General features: G+C 39.0%; 2 protein-coding genes across 9 annotated transcripts in view; one reads left to right on the top strand and one right to left on the bottom strand.

The window, feature by feature from the left end:
- OSTF1 (osteoclast stimulating factor 1) overlaps positions 1 to 6,887 on the bottom strand; it is a 30,524-nt gene extending 23,637 nt beyond the window's left edge. Inside the window, exon 1 of the mRNA XM_058173159.1 lies at positions 6,642 to 6,887. Coding sequence (XP_058029142.1) covers positions 6,642 to 6,675 — 34 coding nt within the window. The 5' untranslated portion in view covers positions 6,676 to 6,887. The remainder of the gene's footprint in view (positions 1 to 6,641) is intronic.
- A 184-nt stretch (positions 6,888 to 7,071) lies between these two features.
- NMRK1 (nicotinamide riboside kinase 1) lies at positions 7,072 to 21,977 on the top strand. 8 transcript variants are annotated; one of them, XM_058173156.1, is made up of 10 exons: positions 7,198 to 7,330; positions 8,030 to 8,169; positions 10,969 to 11,011; positions 12,094 to 12,184; positions 13,351 to 13,399; positions 16,926 to 17,094; positions 17,171 to 17,242; positions 18,969 to 19,075; positions 20,599 to 20,679; positions 21,678 to 21,977. In XM_058173156.1, the coding sequence occupies exons 3-10, from the start codon at positions 10,983 to 10,985 to the stop codon at positions 21,704 to 21,706; spliced, it is 627 nt and encodes a 208-aa protein (XP_058029139.1). In that variant the 5' UTR covers positions 7,198 to 7,330; positions 8,030 to 8,169; positions 10,969 to 10,982; the 3' UTR covers positions 21,707 to 21,977. The 8 variants fall into 8 exon arrangements, with proteins under 8 accessions (XP_058029137.1, XP_058029134.1, XP_058029135.1 ...); XM_058173157.1 differs by lacking the exon at positions 21,678 to 21,977 and adding an exon at positions 21,234 to 21,671; XM_058173158.1 differs by lacking the exon at positions 8,030 to 8,169 and having other exon boundaries at positions 7,221 to 7,330.
- Positions 21,978 to 22,828: the final 851 nt, after the last annotated feature.

Here is a 22,828-nt window from a genome sequence, read left to right as displayed (position 1 = left end):
CAGAAAATATGACTTCTGTAACAGAGTTGTTAATGCTTGGAACTCATTACCTGACTCCATAGGCTCTACTCAAAATCCCAAAATCTTCAACCAAAAACTGTCTACTATTGACCTCACCCCATTCCTGAGAGGACTATAAGGGGCGTGCATAAGAGCACAAATGTGCCTACTGTTCCTGTCCTATTGTTCCCTTCATTATATCAAATTAATATAGCTGATGCATATTCTTTACTTATATATATATATATATATTTGTTTTCTGATATATATATCAGAATATATATTTTCTTCATGATATGTTTTTTATTTATGACAATGTTTGTGTATACTGTTGTGACAAAATGAAATAAAAAAAATATACAGAGCTGATGCGATTAAAAAAAAAACACATCTGGAAAGACCATGTTATGAGGCTTTTTCAGATACTTAAAATATTACTCTTGTCACTTCTGTTTGCAATATGGATAGTCTTCGATTTACAGCCATTCGAAGATACAATGGCACTGAAAAAAGTGACCTATGACGGTTTTTCACACTTATGACTGTTGCAGCATCCCCCATGGTCACATGATCAAAATTTGCGTGCTTGGCAACTGGAACATATTTATGATGGTTACAGTATCCAGGAGGTCACATGATCACCTTTTGCAACCTTCTGACGAGCAAAGTCAATGGGGAAGCCAGATTCATTTAACAACCGTGTCATTAACTTAACCACTGCAATGATTCACTTAACAACTGTGGCAGGAAAGGTCGTAAAACGGGGCACAACTCACTCAACACCTGTCTTGCTTAACAACAGAAATTTGGGAACCAGTTGTGGTCGTACAGGGAACTGCTACCTCACAAGCTTCTGCTGCTGAACGCGCATGTGCACATTGCCTGGAAAGGATGCCAATCCTAAGAAATGCTTTTCCGGATTCCAATCCCTTCCTCCCCTTTCGTCATTGGGATATAGCCTGGGGTTTTGCATTTGCTAAGCATGACAAGTAGTGGATTCTCTTGCATTTTTACTTCCCCACCTGTGCCAGGCCAAGCAAGTGCCAACTACTTTGCTCTACAATAGCTTTCAGAACCTGTGGGTTCTACTGATTGATCTTTTGTATGGGTTTCTCCCACCTTCTTCTAAACTTCAGACTTCCCTGCATTCACAGGAGGAAGGAGAAGGAAAGGGAAAAAGAAAGAGAAAGGGAACTTGTTTTCAAAAGTGCCCATCACAGGCATTGTGTAGAGCGCTAGTAGGCTTTCCTGCTCTTGTCTACAGTAGCTATCGTATTTTTTGGAGTATAAGATGGACCTTTTTCCCCCCAAAGAGGGTGAAAATCTGGGTGTGTCTTATACTCCGAATGTAGCCCACGCAGCTTGTCAAATGAAGGTTTCAGAGGCTGAAAGAAGCTTCAGAAAAGAAACCCCCAAACAGAGATTCAGAAGTTCTGAAGTTCTGTTTTGGAGGCATTCAGAGGCAGAAAAATGTTTATTCTAAAACCGAGTTTCTCTACCGGTTCACAAAAACTGGACTGGATCGGGGGCAACCCACCACTGGATGGAGTACAGAATTTGTCTCAGAAATATAGCTTATCCCTAAGGCTGTCTTTTTGCTTTTATGTAGGTCATCTTCTCTTCTATTCCTTTTCATTAAAAGCATCTAAATAAATAAGCAACAAGTGAGCAGGTGAGGCACAGAGTTCCAAGAGAGATATTTATGGTTGGCATATTGGTGCCCTAAAACCTAAAGCCATAATTGGTGAAAGTCCTGGGCATTGGTGCTGAGATCCCAATGGCAGTAGGAGGCTTTGCTGAGCAGCAAAGAGCTGTATGGGTCAAGATGAAGAAGAAGAAAAAAAACCTTCTAACACCATTCCAACAAGAGGACAAACCTATGTACCGTTCTTATTATGATGAGTCCAGATCATGATTCATCTAAGCCACCACTGTCTGCTTTGAGGATCTGCAATCATTTCCCATCTCCGCCACTTTAGCATATTTAGACCCAGTACCAGCCACTGAATTAGAATTCTTAGCATTTAGAGAACATCTCTTTGACTGTAAGGGAAAGGAAGAGCAGGTTTGCCAGATCTAATTCTGACTTCTCAAGAATCAGGAAGTAGGTACATAAAGAAGACAACTGTAGCTCTATAGAATCCAACATGAAGTGCCTTGAAAAATATCAGATTTAAGAACCCAAGCTGGATTCTAACTTTAGAAGAAAAAATATTTCATAGAAATCTAAAAATATTTGTACATTTTTGAGGCACCAATTCTATCCATTGATGAGGTTCAAATAAACTATATTTAATTGACAATATCAGTGTCTTAACCAAATTTCCTAACCCTGTGGGGGATGTTTATTTTTGTTCTCCACCAGGAAATAGTATAAAAGAATACAGCTTGTATCCATTAGAACCTGAAAACTTACAAAAATAAAACAAGAGTTATATTGGAAGGGAATCAAATCTCTTATTATTGCACTAAGATTTCTTTTCTCCATTCAATTTCCTCATCAGCAAGTTAAAATTTTGGTCTCTTCTATGCAACAGGACTTTGTTCCTTTTATGGGTTCAGTTTGATTCCATGAAGGAATATAAGGAATATGTAAACTATATTGTACATCATAAGCCAGTTTGGAAAGATCTTCCTTCCAGGAATGGAAACTTAGATTTCATTTTGTTCTTAAAATTCTATTTAAGAAGGGAATCCAATGGAATTAACCTTTTATGAAAAATCAGTTGTTATATAGTGCTCAGTTGGCAGAACCAACTTTTATAGTAGTACAGGCAGTTTTGGACTTACAACTACAATATTAAGTAATTCTGTTGCTGAGTGAGATGTTTGTTAAGTGAGTTTTGCCCCATTTTAAGACCTTTCATTGCCACAGTGTTAAGTGAAACACTGCAGTTGTTAAGTTAGTAACACAGTTGTTAAGTGAATTTGGCTTCCCCATTGACTTTGCTTGTCAGAAAGTCTTGCTAAAGTTGATCACGTGACGTCATAACAGTGCAGCTGTCATAAATATGAGTCAATTGGCAAGTGCCTGAATTTTAATTACATGACCATAGAGATGCTGCAATGGTCGTGTGAAAAATGGTCATGTCAATTTTTCAATGCCATTATAACTTTGAATGGTCACTAAACAAACTGTTGTAAATCGAGGACTACCTAAATGAAATATATACACTGTATAGCAAATAACCATATCACTAGTATACTGCATAGCTATAGTATTTGCTAGCTGTCTATACCCCACATGTATCAGTCTGTGTTCTTTTAACAAAGGTTTTATGAACTGGGCAGAATGCCACGGTTGAAAATAGATCTTTATGTTTTACAGAAATGAACTTAGTCAGCACAGATGAAGCAGAAATAATTGTTATTTTAGTCACACTCACAGTCTGAATCTTGCAACTCATCCGAAACTAACTTTGAAGTGGGATTGCAGATTCCACTCAGAGGAAGAAAACTGATAGTGATACTGCATTTCAGGAAGACTAAAAAAGTGATTAGGCACCAGAGATAGGCTTCATCATGGGACTCTCAATTTGGAAAGACAGATGAAAGAAAGCATATTGGCGTCTTGGCTGTTCAGTTTCAGGCACAAGTGGTATTTTTATTATTGGAAAGCTAGTTATTTTGGTGATTAAGGCATCATACTGAAAACCAGGAGACCATTAATTCTCTTCCCTCCTCAGGCACAGAGCCATCTGGGTGACCTTGGGCCAGTCACTCTCTCTCAGCCGTAGGAAGAAGCAAGGGCAAGCTACTTATGAAATGTTGCAAAAAAACCCTGCAGGGACCGATCCCAACAGTCACTAACACACTGGTTCTGGGAGAGCAAAACAACAAAACATTATTATATTCTACTTTTCTGACAAACTATTGCTCATGGTGACTAACAATAAATATTGTTTTAGAGACAAGATTCAGTATCAGCCTTTTTCAATTGCATGCAACTAGTACGTATCATACTCATTTGCCAAGTCCCATTTTGGATGCGAGAATATGGGAAATCAGTTTCCAAGGCTGCCATATATGTTGCAATTTTAAATTAATTGCTGGTTTTGATTCTCTTTGCCTCCACAATTTACTTTTATTATAAATTGTCTTGATTATGTGAATAATGTAAAATACTTATTAATGTTGTAAGGCTACTTATGGTAGCGCTCTGAGACTATGCTATTCCCAAGGACCGGGCTATTCTAAAATAGCCTCAATATTTTCCTAGATAGACTTTGAATTCCTTAATTTAAAAATAAGAGTTACATATTTATTGTGGAAAATAAGTGTTCTGTAAAACAACTGAAATGTGGCAATGGATTAGTTAAGTAACAAAATATAAAACACATTTTTAAATTAAAATTTTAAACTGCACTTGGATTCTTCGGCCAAGCTAGATGTTGCACATAGGTTGTATGGAAGGGTTCCCAGATTTATATAAGTTTAAAAAAATTAAATGGTATGTTTTGACTGAGATCAGGATTCTGCTGCATAAAAACTCTTCCCTACAGTATTGTTCTTTGAATATATATTGAAATGCCATCAAAACGTCCCCCAGGAGGAAACAAATTATACTACATTTTCTTCCCAAAAGTAAGAGGCTACTTTTGAGACATAATTCTTCCAAAGAGACGGGAGATCCAGATGCCATCATACTGCCTAGCCTGTTTCTTTATATACAGTATATTTCAAAGGAAAATACAATGAAACTGATTCAGAAAATTAAAATAAAACCTCTGCCTTTGATTATTCAAAGACATAAATGTCCAGGCTAGGGAAGAAACGTAGTTCAAGAAATTGGAAGGGCTGTGGATTGAGGAAGGCTCATGTAAAGCACATAAAATGTTCTTGATTTCATGAAGTTGCTTTGCCATCAACTGAAGCTTTATTATATGCGTTGTTAGGCCCGCTGTCTAAAAACTATAGTTGGTTAAGATATGGAACAGGCCTTTCATCCCAGACCAATTGTCTTTAATTCTACCTACTTCCATACATTTCTTATGGCTTTCAGGAAAAGATTAAGATTTGGAGGAAGCCACAGCTGACATGGCATGAATCTTTCACTATTGCCTTAACTATTATTAATGGTTCTCCCCTTGTTTTATTTCAATTGGCATACTGGTATTTAACTGATATTAGCACTGGTGCCAATATAAGATGACTCTGAATCTATTTAGGGGTACATTATTTTTATGAAGATATATGACGCTTCTTTTAGTCTTCCAATTTAAGAAATACTGTGCACTGGCTGGGTTAAATTTTTTAAGTTACCATTTTGTAACTTACCACATTTTGTAATATGGTAGAACATTACATGACTTCCTGCTGTCGGAATTAATCTAAGTTTTTCAATATTGCACTATTGTCTTTCATCTTTCTTTTAAACACTTTCAATCCCTGGGAGCAAACCAATTTCACTTTGGGAATTCCTGTTACAGTTTAAAAGTTTGGGGTCCTGCTCTGCCCCATCCCACAGTGACCTCCCATAATCAATTCAACCACTTTGCAGAAAGAAACCCCCAAGTCCCTGAGTATTTCAACAACATTTCTATAACTTCCCTCTCTCACACATTCTCTTGTATCAGGAAAATGTTCCGTTGGATTGTATATTATCTATCAGGAAATATCTGTGCTATAAATCCCAGCAGCTTAGTATGCTTTCATTAAATCACAATCTCTCCTCTGGTGCAAATGAATGATTTGGGAATGGCCTGACTTGCAGAACCGAACTGTGCAAAATAATTGATTTTATGCAGGATGTTATGCTACCCAACTTTTTCTCCTCCCCACAATGACAACGGCTTATTTCCCCTCGCAAGCGATTGAGAACAATGTAGGGGCTTGCTTATCTGCCGGGTATCTTAATGGACATCAAGCAATTTTTTTCCCCTAAGCGGTCTGCGTGTCAGGAGAATTTTCTCTTCCCACCTCCCTGATCCGGAGGAAGCCTGCTACGTTCTGACATGCCTGCAGACAAGGGTGCGGAAGTCTGTTTTTACTATTGCTGCCGATTTCGCAACCGGCATTCACGCACCAGAGCTCGGCTCGATCCGGCCCGGCTCGCTCTTTCTGATTGCAGCCCCGGTTGCAATAAAGATCTCAAGCGATCGAACGATCGATCCTTTTTTTTTTTTTTTTTGCTGGAGTTTCCGCTCTCTCGGAGCAGCCGCCGCTCGCCTCCAGGTGGCTCCGGGGGGAGCCTGGCCGGGCTCAGCAAAACTCCACTTCCTGGCCTGACTTTTTGACAGTGACAGCCTCCCTCCCGGGCCCCACCCGGCCCAGGGAGAAGCTCTTCCTCTTCTCCAAACGAGCCGCTTCCTCGCCATCTCCAGCGCATCGCATATGAGAAAGGGCAGGAGAAAGCCAGCCAGCCAGCCAGATTCAAGGCTGCCAGAGCTACAGTAGGGGGTGGGGTGAAATCTCAGTTTAGGACGCCAAATGCACCACGTCCTGCGGGGCTCTCCCGGCTGAGCTGCAGCAAGCGCCGATCCACGTGTCAGGAAGGACCCCCTTCTCTCGCTCCTTTTCCCAGCGGGACCCTCCCGCTTCCAATAAGAGAAGGAGGAGGAGGAGGCGGCGGCACCACGATGAAGACGACGCGGCTTCCAGGAAGAGAAGGAGGCGGGTTAGGAGATCAGCGCCTCCCTTACCTGGCTTAGCTGGCTTAGGCGGCGGCTTGGACATCGCTGCGTCCAAGTTGCAAAGCCAAAGCCTCCGAGACCCGCCGATCCTAGCGCTGCGCTCGGCTCGCTCGCCACCTCCAAGGTCGCCCTTGCCTTTCCCCCGCGGAGGATTTCTGGAGCGGCGCGGCCGGAGAGCGACCGACGAAGCCGGAGGGGGGTCGGTGGACGTCCCAGCTGAGCGCTCGGCGAGGGCACGAAAGGTGCTTTGGCAACGACGAGGAAGTGCGGCTTGTCGCAGACCGGCTCCCCCTAGAGGCCGAGGAAGCGCACGGCAAGAAGAGCGAAGGAATCGTCGAGACGGAATCGTCCCCAGGAGCTGGGGGGGCGTTCCGTGCGCGGAAGGAGGGGCCCACAACAGGCCGACGAATCACAGCACGCGGAGTTCCAATAAGGGGAGGGGGCGGTTCCTAAGCGTCCCTGGTTGACCAATCGGAGCGCAGCGGCGGGACTTCTCCCTGTCTTGGCCTTCTTGGTCTAAGAGCCCGGGGAAGCGTCTGCCCCTTTTCTGTGGCTACACGGAGGTAGCCTGCTTCTAATGAGGTGATGGAAGAAGGAGGGGCTTAGAGGCGTCCGCCTCTGTTTGTGTGCCGAATGCACGCGCCGCTTTTGCTCTCTTGCGGGAGTTGTTCGCACGCTTTGCTCCGAAGAGGGAAAGTGTGAGTTGCATTTGTTGAGTTGCTTCAAAAGGGCCTGCTTGAATAAGAGAGAATGGGTCAAAAAAGAAAAGCAAAACTAGCGCCCGTGTGGTAAGAAAAAAGATGGAATAAGTGGGGGAAGAAAAGGAGGGTAACAGATATAAATGAAATTATGTTTAGAAATCCGAGCGACTGCTGTATGGGGTAAAAATCCTATTGGTAATAGGAAGAGTAGTAAGAAGAATTGGTAATAGGATTTTTGTTTTTGTGATGTTAAAGGGTTTTAACATCAACGGTCAAAAACCGTTTGTAATTATTCCATTTTTCTCCCTTGTACTGATCGTTCATGATTTGGATAAATCAATGAGAATGCTGGATAGTTATAATGGAAATCTATAAGATTCTGGGAATGAAATAAGGAGAGATAATACACTGTAAATGAGAAGAGAAAGGGGATAAATACACACTGCAGTTGTTCCATGTAACACATTCATTGATCATGTGTCATTGAGCCTATGTTGACTCTTGGTGACCATATAATCTTTTTCCAGGGTGATCTAACCCCAATCTGGCACTTCATATTGCTCATTAAGACACCCAGTGTCGCTGTAATTTCCATTCACCTTTCTGCTCGTGATCTTCTCTTCTCCCCCCCACCTTTCCTAGCATTGTAGACTTCTTCACAGAACTAAGTCTTCACATAATGTGTCCCAAATACAGGTAGTCCTCAACTTACAATCCCAATTGAACTGGAATCTTCATAGTTGGAACAAACCAGTAATTAAGCTGGATATTACCTGACTGTTTCGCTCCATGAGTGCAACGCTCCATTGCGGGTTTCCAACGGGAAGGAATAGAAGGTAAGATAGATAGAAGGTAAGGAACACTGGGAGCTTAGAGATGGGAAGCCAGCAATGACCACATACAAGTGTTTCTCCTCTTAGAAACTGAAATCCTTCCTGCTAAAATCCAGGCAAGATTTTTAGCCTGAGCAGAGAGACACTCATGCCTAACCTTAACCTGGCCTCCCAGGGCCTCCCCATCCTCAAAGCACCCTGCATTCCTTATCTTACTATTCTGAATCACCCTTCTGCTGCTGAATATCCTGTTTAAATTTCAGCTTCCTCCCTGCTGAAGGAGTTCTGCTCCTGAGCTTTTATGGTATAGACCTGTCACAGTAATTGATTTCTTCCAACACGTTTGCTGCTACCCTACCAAGTCCTAGTCTATGGTGTAATTCTGGGTTCCATTAAGTTTATACAGGTAGTTCTCTAGATACGACCACAATTGAGCCCAAAATTTATGTTGCTAAGCGAGACTTTAAGTGAATTTTGCCTCATTTTACAACCTTTCTTGCTGCCTTGTTAAGTGAATCATTGCAGTTGTTGAGTTAGTAACATGTCTGTTAAGTGAATCTGACTTTGCTTGTCAGAAGGTCGCAAAAGGTGATCACATGATCCCAGAACACTGCAGTTGTCATAAGTATGAGTCAGTTGCCAACTGCCTGAATTTTGATTACATGACCATGGGATGCTGCAATGGTTGTAAGTGTGAAAAATAGTTATAAGTCACTTTTTTCAGTGATGTAACTTCGAACAGTCACTAAATAAACTGTATTCAGTCATACAAAACAGGAGCTATCCATTACTTCAGTATGTTGTTGGGCAACTCTGAAGCTGTTTGCTGTATCTGTATGCTATTAATTTAGCTGTCTTTATATTATGTAATGTAATCAGATTAGTTTTCTTCACTTGGCTTTTTAACTTTCATTAATAGAGCTAGTAGATAATTTACATTTTTATCTTTCACAGTAGTGCTGTCAGAATGGCACAGTTCTCTTCCTCCAATTTAAAAATCAAGAGCATTTTCTAATCTAGTCTCCTCCAATTAATAAATAAGGAAACAAGGAATCTCCTTTACATACTTGGAAAAAGTCCATTACGCCATGTTCCATCCTGACTGTAATTTACTTTCTTGTTCCATTTAAGTTTACTTGTATTAGGAACTACAGTCTTATTCAACAACCATGGAGCTTTTATTTACAAATGGTGTAACTTGAATAGGGCTGTGTCTTACCGACAGTCATTTTGATATAAACATAAATCTTATTTTTGCCCGGTTCGGTGACGATTGGAACAAATACTTTGTTCTGCAAGTGATAAGTGTTATTCATGCATCCTTTCTAACTATGTAACGTTGCAGTTTGTTTTGGAACCGCGTCCTACTGTTTTGAAATTCTGTTTGCATCCAAAAGGGTTCAAAGTCCTTCATCGTTATGTAATTGATAAATGACTTGGAAGCAATTGTAGTATAATAGTTAATTAACAGCATATAACCCAGATACATTCATGGTTATCAGTATTTGTCCTAAATTTTGCCTATTTTATAAAAGCACTAAAATCTGGGGGAAAAAACCCATTGTGAAGTGTTTGAGTTTAACAGAATAGCCTATTTTATGTTCATGTGCATTAGGGCTAGTCAGTACTTCAGATTCCATTCCAAAAAGGTGTTTCAAATGGTATAGCTATACAAAAGGAGGATACCTAGTTTTATACTGTGGAAAGAACCTTGGAACTGTAGGTGAACCCAAGCTGATTATGCCTCTGCAGTGTAACATAAATATTTAAAAGTCCAATACATGTTTATACCTCAATAGAAGAATAATGTCCAAATAACAGAAAGTAATAATTTAACTTGTTCTAGATTGGATTTATATATTATTTATTAAAATATTAAACCCAAGATTATCACTGACTGGGTAATTTGGATAATAGCAATGGCCAGGGCATCCAGGTGTCAGGGACAACCTCATTCAAGAGGGGAGGTGCTATGGCAGAGAAGGCACACTTCCTGAGATTAATTGAAGGAACCAGGAGATGGCCCATCTACTGAAACAAACTGGCTGAGCAGATACCATGGAAGATAGACAGACCCTCAAGTAATCAGGCTCTGTGCCATGTACAGAACACTGTATATTTCTATGTATCACATTTCATTAAGGATTCAGAGAATCTGGAAGAGTGACTAAGAACCATAAAATAATCAAGGGGTTAGAAACCAAGCCTCAGGAGAAGAGATTCTGTTCGTTTGGCTCGAAAAAGTATTAATTCTTCCAAGATCTTTGGATAGACAAATGATTCTCAATAAATGACACACAGCATACAAATGTTTCTTTTGTTGTTATTTAGTTTTATTATTTATTCTATTTTTTTATGCCTCCTTTATTGCTTTATAAGTAACTCAAGGTTGTGAACGTGCAGAATATTCTTTCATATTTCATCCAAAGAGCTTTCATGTCTAAGGTGGGATTTGAAGTCAACAGTTTCCTGCATACACTTTATATTCTCTCATGGTCACCAAATCATAAGGGCGTAGCAAAGATGGTGATTGCATGTACGAAGAATGTCTCCCCACCAAATCCCTGTCTAATCCTCCTTTTTATCGTTCTTTTACTTTGTGTCTCAGCTGTGGTTTCATTGATTTTTCTCACTGTTGAGCTTTCTTCTTTCTTATGGTTTTTCAAACAGTAGCCACTCTAGCCCAGTTTTAGAATCCCTCACTGGCATAGCTCAATTTAAATACATATAAAGGTTCCGTAAGCTAAAAAAAAATAGTTAATGGACATGCTCTTGATGTTTTCCTTTCAATTTAATGTTTAGGTTGTAAAGGAACAATGAAAACATTGGTCATTGGACTTGGAGGGTAAGTATGAACAGGAATTTGAAATCCTCTTTTCTTATTGTATGTATTGAAATATCTAAATATAGCTGGCCCTCATTTAATGATCACTTGCTCAGTATGGATTCTTTTCATTGTATATTTACAGTATTTATAATTTTCATTTATGATTTACATTTATAAAGGCTGCCCTATTCAACTTTGGCTATAGTCGGTATATAATACCAATAAAATACTGTATTTTTTGGAGTATAAGACGCACCTTTTTCCCATAAAAAAGAGGGTGAAAATTAAGTGCATCTTATACTCCGAATGTAAACCCACCCAGCTTCTCAAACGGAGGTTTCAGAGGCTGAAAGAAGCTTCAGAAAAGAAGTCCCCAAACAGAGCTTCAGAAAAGAAGCTCCCAAACAGAGCTTCAGAGGCTTTTTTTCTGAAGTTTTGTCTTGGAGGCGTTCAGAGGCAGAAAAAAGTTTTTTCTAAAACGGAGTTTCAGAGGCAGGAAAAAAAAAAGCAAGGCACAGATCTCACAACCAAGGAACCTGTTGCTAAAATTCACCTCTGGGAACAGCTGATTGGGGGTTTTCCGGGAGGCCAATCCACCTGCCAATCAGCTTTTTTCTTATTTTTCTCCCCAAAAACTAAGGCATGTCTTATACTCTGGTGCGTCTTATAAGGTGCAAAAAATACGGTACCTTTAAAAGCTATAACACTTTCTGTAATAATAAGTTTGCTGAATGTCTGAAGCTATGTTCTATGCTGTACTGAAAATATTCAGTGTATATGAAATTGTGGTTTCCACTGCTGTTGCAATCCTAATCCTAATATTTTTGCTGTTGCAACCACACAAATACTTTTAAGAAGCCTGCTCTCAGGAAGGAAAAAGACAAACACTGAATGATCATTGTACATTTATTCTGTAGAAGATAATTGACAGAGAAAGCCCTTATGCAGCAATAATAAATAACCTTCTGGCTACTTAAGTTAAAAAAAATCATTACATTTGACTGGATACAAAGGAATTGCAGAGTAAACAAAACTATTAACGGTGCTATCTACTCTACAGTTTGTTCTTCTCAACATTTTTTTTCCTATTTCCAATTCAGTGTAACCAATGGAGGCAAAACGACTCTGGCAGGAAAGCTGAAGAAACTGCTTCCCAATTGTACTATAATTTCCCAAGATGACTTTTTTAAGGTAACAAGTTTAAAAAAAATTTACATGCTGAGTTAATATTTTGCTCTGTTGCAGAAATGGATTTAAGTTTGTTGATTCCAATGCACACAGAGCTTCCCTCTACCCTACAATAAGTCTATGCAGTGATGATCATCAGAAGTTAATATGACTCTCCTAGTGTGATCAGAGTTCTCCATCAAATAGGGCAATGCTTCTTAGTCTTAGCAACTTTATATGTAATCCTTGCTTACTGACCCCAATTGGGACAGATAACTCCATCACTAATCCATGGAGTTGTTAAGCCAGACATCACATGGCTGCAACCTGTGATTTTACTGTTGGCTTCTCCATTGACTCTGCTTGTCATAATCTGCTTGTCATGGCTGTGGAGTATGCAAATGATAACAAGAAGAATCACAGAATGCTATGATAATTAGATACAGCCATTGGTTGTGAAGTGCCCAAATGGCGATTGTATGATGGCTGCTAAATTTCTAGAAAATCAGCCAAATTGACCTTATCTCAAAATTACCAAAATAAGTATCTCAAAAATTATGGAGATGATTTTATCCTTCATTTGTTTTGCTGTATTGTTTGCCTAACATTTCAATCTTTGGTTTTTCTTGTTCTGTACATTATTATCACATGAGCTTGGCAAATGCCAGTTTTTAAATAAAAGAATGTGGTTCGTGGGAGGTGTTATAAGACGCACCTACCTTTTTTAGCGAGGAAAACAAGAAAAAGAACTCTGCCACTGCCTCCCAGCAATTTTGCCTCCTTGCAGCAAAGAGCAGAGGCCCCCACAAAATAGCTGAGAGTCGGGAGGCTGATCTAAGGACAATCAACTTGTGCTAATTAGGCCGTACTGAAGCTGAAATGGGCTGTTTCTTTTTGCTGCTTGCTGCAAAGAGGTAAATTGCTGGGAGGCAGAGGCCAAAGGGTAGGGGCCAGTGGGTGGGCGGGCTACATTCAGTGTATAAGATGCACCTAAATAAAGGTGTGTCTTATACTCCGAAAAATACAGTAATGCACAGGAATTGAATTTACTTGGTACAGAATGATAGGAATAATATTGTTAACATTAACTGTAAATTGCCTCCCTGGATTAAGATTTGCAACCACTTATCCTATGGATTTGTACCATTACCATACTCTCCATCATGTCAATATGTTTGGGTTTTCTTTAGCCTGAATCTGAAGTGGCCAAAGATGATCGTGGATTTCTGCAATACGATGGTAAATATTCTGGTTTGTTTTTTGTTTTGTTTTTTGATAGTTTGAAAACTCAAAAGAGAGATCTGGATGGCTCCCACCCTGATGGCATTGAAAAAGCTATTATAAGGTCTTGCTATTTTCCCAAGGTTTTGGACAGGATGAGGGTTGTGTCCCTTTTGGATGGGCTTCTTGGCCCAGACATAATTTCTCTTCTGTTTTTTGTATTGCTCTTAGTTTTCACCTCTAAGCCACATAATCAGGAGTTGACTAATCAGGAGTTGAGTGGCTTCCAAATTGTATATATGTACCTGCAAATGTATAAATAAATTAAAAACTGTAATACTGGTAAATAAAACGTTCAACATATATTTCCATGATCTCCATCTGTGTACCATAGCACAAAGGCATCCTATTTATAAATGAGAAGAAAGGCCCTTTTTGTTTCTAGCCAGTGAAGGTCTTCTCTGCTCAATCTGGTTCTCCCTTTCCTAGATGTCCTAAATCAGCAACCAAGTGTTCAGAAGAAATCTGCACTTTACTTTGTTTAACTACTTGTAAAGTTTGTTCTGTTATGGAAATAGCCTGTTCTTGGAATGCAAATGTGCTACCTTTGCCTACAAAAACAACTAGCTGGTTTAAAAGCTATTAATATAAATAAGACAATAATAATAACAACAACAGAGTTGTTGTTGCCTTCTAGTCCAACCCTCTGCCCAGGCAGGAAACCCTACACCATCTCAGACAGATGGTTATCCAATATTTTCTTAAAAATTTCCAGTGTTGGAGTATTCACAACTTCTGCAGGCAAGTCGTTCTACTTATTAATTGTTCTAACTGTCAGGAAATTTCTCCTTAGTTGCTAAGTTGCTTCTTTCCTTGATCAGTTTCCACCCATTGCTTCTTATTCTACCCTCAGGTGCTTTGGAGAACAGCCCGACTCCCTCTTCTTTGTGGCAACCCCTGAGATATTGGAACATTGCTATCATGTCTCCCCTAGTCCTTCTTTTTATTAAACTAGACATACCCAGTTCCTGCAACCGTTCTTCATATGTTTTATCCTCCAGTCCCCTAATCATCTTTGTTGCTCTTCTTTGCACTCTTTCTAGAGTCTCAACATCTTTTTTACATCGCGGCGACCAAAACTGAATGCAGTATTCCAAGTGTGGCCTTACAAAGGCATTATAAAATGGCACTAACACTTCACGTGATCTTGATTCTATCCCTATGTTTATGCAGCCCAGAACTGTGTTGGCTTTTTTTGGCAGCTGCTGCACATTGCTGGCTCATATCTAAATGGTTGTCCACTAGGACTCCAAGATCCCTATCACAGGTACTACTATTGAGCAAGGTACCACATATACGGTACCTGTGCATTTTGTTATTGCCTAAATGTAGAACCTTACTTTTTTCACTGTTGAATTTCATTTTGTTAGATAGCGCCCAATGTTCAAGTCTGTCAAGATCCTTCTGTAACTTGAGCCTATCTTCTGGAGTGTTGGCTATTCCTGCCAGCTTGGTGTCATCTGCAAATTTGATGAGTTCCCCATTTATCCCCTTGTCCAAGTCATTGATGAAGATGTTGAAGAGTACTGGGCCTAAAACAGAGCCTTGGGGTACTCCACTGCATACTTCCCTCCATGTGGATGTAGTTCCGTTGAGGACTACACGTTGAGTGCGGTTGGTCAGCCAGTTACGAATCCATCTGGTGGTGGTGTTGTCTAACCCACATTTTTCTGCTTTATCTAGTAGTAGGTTATGGTCTACTTTATCAAATGCTTTACTGAAGTCCAAGTACATTATATTGACAGCATTCCTCTGATCTACTAATTTTGTCACTTTGTCAAAGAATGCAATAAGATTAGTCTGGCATGATCTGTTTTTGACAAACCCATGTTGGCTTTTGGTTATTACTGTGTTTGCTTCTAGGTGTTTGGTGATTCGTTGCTTGATTATCTTTTCCAGAATCTTCCCCGGTATTGAGGTCAGGCTGATAGGTCTGTAGTTTCCTGGATCTGTTTTTGTTTTTTGTTTTTGTTTTTTGTTTGGCAATATATGTATATACGTGAGCAACTTGTTCAGGTTCAGACCACGCTGATTGCTGTGCAATGTAGGCAATTATTACATTTTTGAATTGCAACATAATAAAAATTCACCATAAATTGAATTGGCTTAGAAAAACATAATCAGCTTTTGGGGATTGTGGAACATCATCACATATGAATGAGATGAATCACATTTTCACCTTCTTCATAGATCTGAACTAGCAGAAAGAAATAGATATGAGAAACGAAAAGACAAAGGAATTAATCTTTCTAGGATAAAGATAATATTTTATATAAAAGCTTTAGGGTTCTCTTAAAGCTGTCTGGATTTCAAAAGGACTTGGGTGCCTACAAAATTCAGTTTATTGTTGGAATATAAAGATTTTCATTCTGTAGTTATATGGAAAACAGTTAATCATGAAAATACAGTAAGCAACTTTACAAATAGCATTAATGAAATTCAGTAACACTCTGCCCCAGTTTGACTGCTTAAACTGTAGGACAGTTCATCTCAAACTTGTTCATTAGAAAAATAATACTTTGACTCCACACTTTTGCCAAACAGAAAAACTTGTCCAGACTTTTCAGATTCATTTTTTTTTTTACCATTTTAAAGTTATGGAACTCCCAGTAATACATTTTGTTTATATAAATAAATGCGTTAGTTTACTTCCTTCATATAGCTTTAAATAATGAAATGTAATCAACTGTTCTAAGTATAATACTCTACTGCCTTAAAAGAATATACTTAGTGTTTCCCCGAAAACAAGATTTTGAACCCCGAAATAAGCGCTTGGCCTTATTTTCAGGGAGGTCTCATTATTTTGGGGCGTGTGGAGCAAGATGGGGCTCCTCTTGCCGTCTTATCTGCTTTCCAGCCCTGCATTTAAATATTTTCAGAGAGAGTTTATTTTCAGGGGGAGGCTTATTTTAGGGCATGCGCTCAAAAGCCCGATTGGGCTTCTTATCAGGGGATGTCTTATTTTTTGGGAAACAGGGTATTTTAATTCATTTTGCTTAGAGGAGGACATAATGTTTCACTTTATATACTAAATGATAAAGATTTAAAATTTGGTATAATCCAAACTATATATGAGAAACTGAACTATTGGGGTTTTTTTTCCTGGTTATTGTTTGGAAAGTATTAATCTGCTCTTCCTTTTTAATTTATTCGTAATTTATTACAATCCATTTGTCTGCTATTTGCATAAAATTTCACAGATTTGAGAACTATAGTGAGATCACTGGATTTGTTGCTCCTATACCTTATAATCACTTTGTAAACTTTCCTGCTTCCAGTCCTGATTAATCAACAGTAAACATACTTGGCATTTTCTCAGATAGTGCTGAATCCTCAAAATAACAAAATCTTCTAACATTAAAAGTAATTCCTAACCCTCCCATTCTGTTCAGTATATACTTCGGCTCTTGAGTGTCTCATGAACAGAATGAGTGCCGACTGGGAATATTGCCTTACATTTTTAAGATTTAAGTGTCTCTTTTAGTACTTGATGCCTTGTACATGGAGACAATGGTGGCAAGCATACGTTCTTGGATGACAAAACCAGAAGACTCTGCATTGCCAAGATCACCCAGTAATACACATGACGATCAGACAGGAGCAAAAGATATTCGGGTCTTAATTATTGAAGGTTTCCTTCTGTTTAACTACAAGTAAGCAGTTGTTTAACATTTACAAGAACTGCAATATGGCAAACCAGCATGCCTTACTGTCGTTTTATTCTTGCAGGCCCCTTAGTGATATATGGGATAAAAAATATTTCTTAACAATTCCCTATGAAGAGTGTAAAAGGCGAAGAAGGTATGGTATACTAAAAGCAATGCTTAATATAAAACTTTTTTTCTTTGTCCATTGTTTCTTCTTCCTCTGTGAAGCTGCATCTCTTCTTAATACATACTTCAAAATAAGCTCCACTTTTAGGATGTCTATGTATTGGGAGGACTATATTCAGCCCCTGGACCAGACTTTACTTTGGTCAGGCGGCATTTGGAACTGGTGTTTGGAAAGGGGAATCAACTGGTATCTGTCCTTCATTCAGAAGACAAAGGGAGTGATTGTTTCTTCTTTTTTTTCTGAAAGAGAAAGCTTTCCTTCACAGCAGAATGTGTCAGAACTGCCACCTCGCCCCTGCTGTCACTGGGTCCCAGTCTGCCATGGATTCTGGGGGGAGGATGAAAAGGAGGGGGAATGTTTAGGGTAGTGCCCCAACCTTTTGGGCACCAGGGACCAGTTCCGTGGAGAGGTTTTTCCATGGATGGGGGGGGGGTTTCGTGTGCCGCCTGCATCTCATGGATGAGTGTTTGTGCGACCCGGCTTCTGGCATGCCACAGACTGGAGCCAGTCTACAGACTAGGAGTTGGGTACCCATGGCTTAGGGGAAAAGTAAAAGTAATGAAAGTAATGAAACTCTCAAAGTCACTTTTCAAGGTCGCTCCCCCTGGGAGAAGAATGCAGCTGCCTATATCAAGAGTGACAGATTCAAAAACATATTGTTCAAAACTCGGGAGGGGCCATAGTGGGAAATCCCTAAGGGGGTGGGGGGAAAATTACACTTGGGGATTTGGTGCACAAATTTTGGATCTCGCTTTGCTTTAACTGCAGTTTCACTTGATTTCTAGTAAAACTGTACCTTTTGCAACAAATAGAGCCAAGGATCATTTTTACTTCGAGATGCAACTCTTACAGGCAGGGCAGAAAGGATGTTTTTGTCAATGGAGAAAAATAGGGTGATCATTTCCAGCATTTTTTTTTTCATTGAAGGAAATCTAGACAGAGCTTCAGGAAACAGGTCTTTTGCACAGATTTTCTAATAGAATCCCAAAACACCATGGAAGCTACTTAGATCAGCATGACTGATCTTTCCCTATGACAGTTCTATTATTTGTTATTTGCTAGTGAAGCTTGAGGCACATCATTATGAAGATTATCTCTGAACACAGGGTGTGGATACTGCTGGCTTTATAGCTATAATAAAGGTTTTATCTGAGGATGGTTGATTTGTGATCCTTCCTACGTTTTTGATGGTAGAATTCAATTCATGATAGTTGGGGCTTTTTAGGTACTTGTACTTTGGCCACTTAATGAGAATGAAGGACTCACTGGAGAAGAGCTTAATGCTGGGATGGTGGCTGGATGGAGTCACTGAAGCAGTCGGTGTAAGCTTAATGGTCTCTGGGGGATGGTAGAGGATAGGAAGGCCTGGAGGAAAGTTGTCCATGGGTCAGATACGACTTCACAACTAACAACTAGAGTTCAGCTATATTCAAAAATGCCTAAGTGCTCAGCTATTCCCCAAAAGCTACAAAGGTTTGAAGAATCAAAACTTGGAAACATGTTAAATTTCTTTAAGCGCCTCACTATGCTTAAGGGACTGCGACAAAAATTATAAAAATGGCTTAATAGTAGCAGTATTGAACAACATGAAAGCGGGACTATAACATCTAGGAGTGAAATATAGAAAGAAGAAACCATTTAAGATTATCAAACTAATAAGAACTACTTTGGGTTTTATTTTTGTTTAATGTAGCAACAGAATATATAGTCCACCAGATCCACCTGGTTACTTTGATGGACATGTGTGGCCCATGTATCAGAAACACAGGAGAGAAATGGAAGAAAATGAAGCAAGCATTGGTACAGCTAACATTCTTATAGTTCTGTCAGGTGTCTGTGATATTTGCATAAATATTGCATAGCTGTTTATGCACTTCCTGTATTTTTTTCTTTTAAAAAACTCTCAATACTTATTTGCATTTATGTGACAGGTAAATAGCTATGTGTATGTAAGAGGGTCTTTAGTTCCCAAATGTTTTCTTAACATAAGATTCAGAGGTGAAATGCTACTGGTTTGCCCGGGTTCTGCCATCCAGGTAAGGAAAATTTTGATTGGCCCCGCCCACCTGCCCACCCCCTACTCTCACCTCTCCTATAGTCTGTGGTTTATTAGCTCAGCTGATTCGCGCAGCAGAGGAGTGCCCCTCAGCTGAGCTAAGAAACAGCAAATGAGTCTTAGTCTCATTTGCCCCTCAGCTAGAATAATAAAGGGAAACTTTCTGCAGCATTTTTTCCTCTCCCCCCCCCCCCAAAAGCAGGGAAAGGAATACTAGCTTTAATGAGATGTCTGGACGTTTACCCAAGAGCAATTATCACCTCCTTACAATGTTGCAAAGCTGCAAACCACCTTGCCTGAATTGAGAAACTGCCTCAAAAGAAACTGCCTTTTGCTTCCTCCTGAACAAAAGTAGAGAGCCTCTTCCAGGGAAGATTTTTCTGTCTTTTATTTTTCTTCCACAGCATAACAAAAAAGCCTCTTCCTGTGAAGGATTTTCCAGTTCTTTATTCTGATTTTCTTCTGGAGCAAAAGAAAGCCCTTTCTAGTGAAGCAGTTCCACTGGTTAATTGTTCTCACTGTCAGGAAGTTTCTTAGTTTTAGGTTGCTTCTCTGTTTCTTCAGTTTCCATCCATTGCTTCTTGTTTTGTCTTCTGGTGCTTTGGAAAATACACTGCCAGCCCCCTTCTTTCTGGCAGCCCCTTAAAAGCCTGTTGCCTATCACACTCTTGGGCAAAGGATGTGAGCCATTTCCTCCTTTCAGTGGCCCATGAAAGTACATCTATAGTATGTAGATAATAAAGTTGAAAAAAGGTGAACATTTTTACAGAACTACAGATACGTTGAAGCTGGGTGTGGCATGGAATGGCTGGGAAGGGAGGAGCCAGGCAAGACACCTCTTGACGTGAATGCATTGAGTTGGTCAAACCCACCCGGTCACATGACCACAAAGCCACGCCCACAAACCAGTAGGGAAAAATTTTAGATTTCACCACTGGTATGATTAGACATTTATAAGCTCACACTGTTAGTGGTCAAACCGTTGTTCAGATTGCACAGGACCTTAAGTTATATCTCTCTGTATGAACTGTGCTAGTGGATAGCTTATATTTATATTTATTTATTTATTAAATTGTATATAGCAATAGCACTTAGACTTATATACTGCTTCACAGTTCTTTTACAGTGCTTTTAATCTCTGTTTACAGAGTCAGCATATTGCCCCCAACAATCTGGGTCCTCATATGCCACATTTCTCAGCAATAAAGCAATTCTGAATTTGTTCCTCTGCTGAAAGTAATTTGCATTTGTATTCCACCTTTTGCAGTTTATTTAGATGGAACAAAATCACAGGAAGACCTCTGTTCAAGGATATATGATGATGTAATGCAGGAATTGGAAAAGACAAGTAAGTAGTTAGCCTGAGTTAAGATCATTTGCATTAAGAAAATTGCAGATAATGCCATATGCATAATTAGATTTGTATGTGTCAAATCAAATGAAAGCTCCTGAAAAACATAAGTTGGTCCCACAGAAGTACAGTTCAACTCTTGGTTTCCTTGGACAGCTGGTAGGGCTTCAGTGTTTCACTGCCTTGTCTAAGATCATTCCTCTCCACTAAATCCTACTGCAGGTATAGGCAGATTGGGGGTAACAGTTGACAGCGATTAAATGTTCATCTTCAAAAAAAAAAATCCAATGCCCAGAATATTAGGTCATTCAGATAATAAATATATCCAGTAATCTGCATGTGTTGTATACAGGTCAGTATTAGTAAACTGGAAAAAGCCCATCAATATTCAGAAACATATAATTACAGAGGCCTTACAAAATGACTGTTCCAGAAGCACTATCCTTATCCTTCCCTAGCTGAGGTAATGGTCTATGTCTGGTAGTCCTAATACCATTGTATTGTTTTTTTGAAAAAGAAAATGCCTCTTACATTTTATCTCTCAAACACAGGTTTATTGTGATCCTCCAAGAGCACTTAATTTTCCCTTTTACAGCTAAAACTTAAGTGAGCATTCAAATATAAGTCATAAGGTTTTTTTTTATGTTACTTATGGGGAAAATGACTGCATTATTATTTCTGCAAAATTATAGTTTCCAAAATCTTACGTGCATATATATTTGATTAACAAGTTAAAATAGGGTTTATTAAATTTGCAAGTGATACATAAAATAAATCCCGTTACATGAATTTCTACTTTAGGTATGTAAGAATGAAACCTGGTATTAGAAGTCTTTGGGAAAGCAAAAGAGTACTACAATAAATACAGTTTTCATAGTTCATTCGAAGATAAAAAAAAGGATAATTTAAGGATATGTTAACATTGGAAACAGATTGACTAGGAAAAGCTACAGCACTTCTTTGAACTAATGTAGGCTTTGTTCTTTTTTCTACAGTTGAGCAAGGCTTTATTAGGCATGCATAAACCTGGTTCCCAGCCTGGAGGGTTTCACTACAACCACTTAACTTCCTTAATGAAACATTGAAGAACATCCCAGGCCACCCGTACCAGTTGATAGAAAAACAGGAAATTGTAGATTGGCTCTTCTGTACTATATTGTTGTGGTTCAGTACCAAATCAGTTGCTACAATTCCTGTAACTTCATTCCTTTCTTAATAAATATTGTCAAAAGCAATAGAGGTTATTATATTTTATAATTGTCCCTATACTGAATAAAGTTGGAGGTCACTTTTTGTACATATTTGTTTATGTATTTTTTGGGTCACTTGTTAACTTTTCCTTTTTATCCCTTTCCCCCTTGCCCAAACGAATACAAATTAGTTTGTATTTTTTAAAATTTATATATATATAAACTCTTGAGAATCATACTTGGAAAATGGATTTGTTTTAGGCAAGTGCTAAAGTGCCTATCTTCTTAATGACGGTAGTTGACCATTAAAATATTTATATATATAAAGTACTTAAAATCATTTGAAACAGCAGCATATAAAAAAGGGGGCCTGAAGGGAAATCTGTTACATACTGTAGTAGCTCTAACATTAATCCATCAATATTGTCTCTGTCATATTATCATTACCATTATATACACTATTAAGAAATCTAATTTTTTCACTCGGTTACAGAATATATTGCGATCTCAAGAAGGAAATACTTTGGCTAAGATTTTCTAATACACTATTATTACTTATATTATTACCTTACTTATATTTTTTGTTTTGTTTTTCTAAGAGAAAAAAATGGAAACTTGGCTTTTCAATTCACGTTTTGGGAAGAAAAAAAAAAGGAGCATCTTTGTATTCTTAAGTACTAATATTGGTCCTTCGTTTAAGAATATTTTTCCTGTGACTTGATCATGCAGATTTCTGAGCAAACCTCTATTATGAAATTCAATCAATCCAATCAGAATAGAGCTGGAAGGGACCTTAGAGGTCTTCTAGTCCAGCCCCCTGCTCAGGCAGGAGGGACCCTGCCTATACATTTCAAATGGAGTTCTTTTCCCGATAGGTATACCATGCAAATTTGCACCAGCCTATTGTTTACTTCCGGAGGGGTGGTAATCCTTTGTTATCAAAGCGCCCCTGATGG

The sequence above is a fragment of the Ahaetulla prasina genome, chromosome 2 (genome assembly GCF_028640845.1).
Source record: "Ahaetulla prasina isolate Xishuangbanna chromosome 2, ASM2864084v1, whole genome shotgun sequence".
NCBI classification, from domain to species: domain Eukaryota; kingdom Metazoa; phylum Chordata; class Lepidosauria; order Squamata; family Colubridae; genus Ahaetulla; species Ahaetulla prasina.
Note: the sequence above shows the minus strand (reverse complement) of the source record. Positions and strands in the feature narration are given on the sequence as shown.

Bases quoted from the DNA above. Each gene is read 5' to 3' on its own strand.
- NMRK1 (XM_058173155.1), top strand. From the start codon at position 10,983: ATGAAAACATTGGTCATTGGACTTGGAGG. The intron at 11,012-12,093 runs GTAAGTATGAAC...TTTCCAATTCAG, and splicing joins TTGGTCATTGGACTTGGAGG to TGTAACCAATGGAGGCAAAA. The intron at 13,400-14,484 runs GTAAATATTCTG...CACTCTTTCTAG, and splicing joins TGGATTTCTGCAATACGATG to AGTCTCAACATCTTTTTTAC.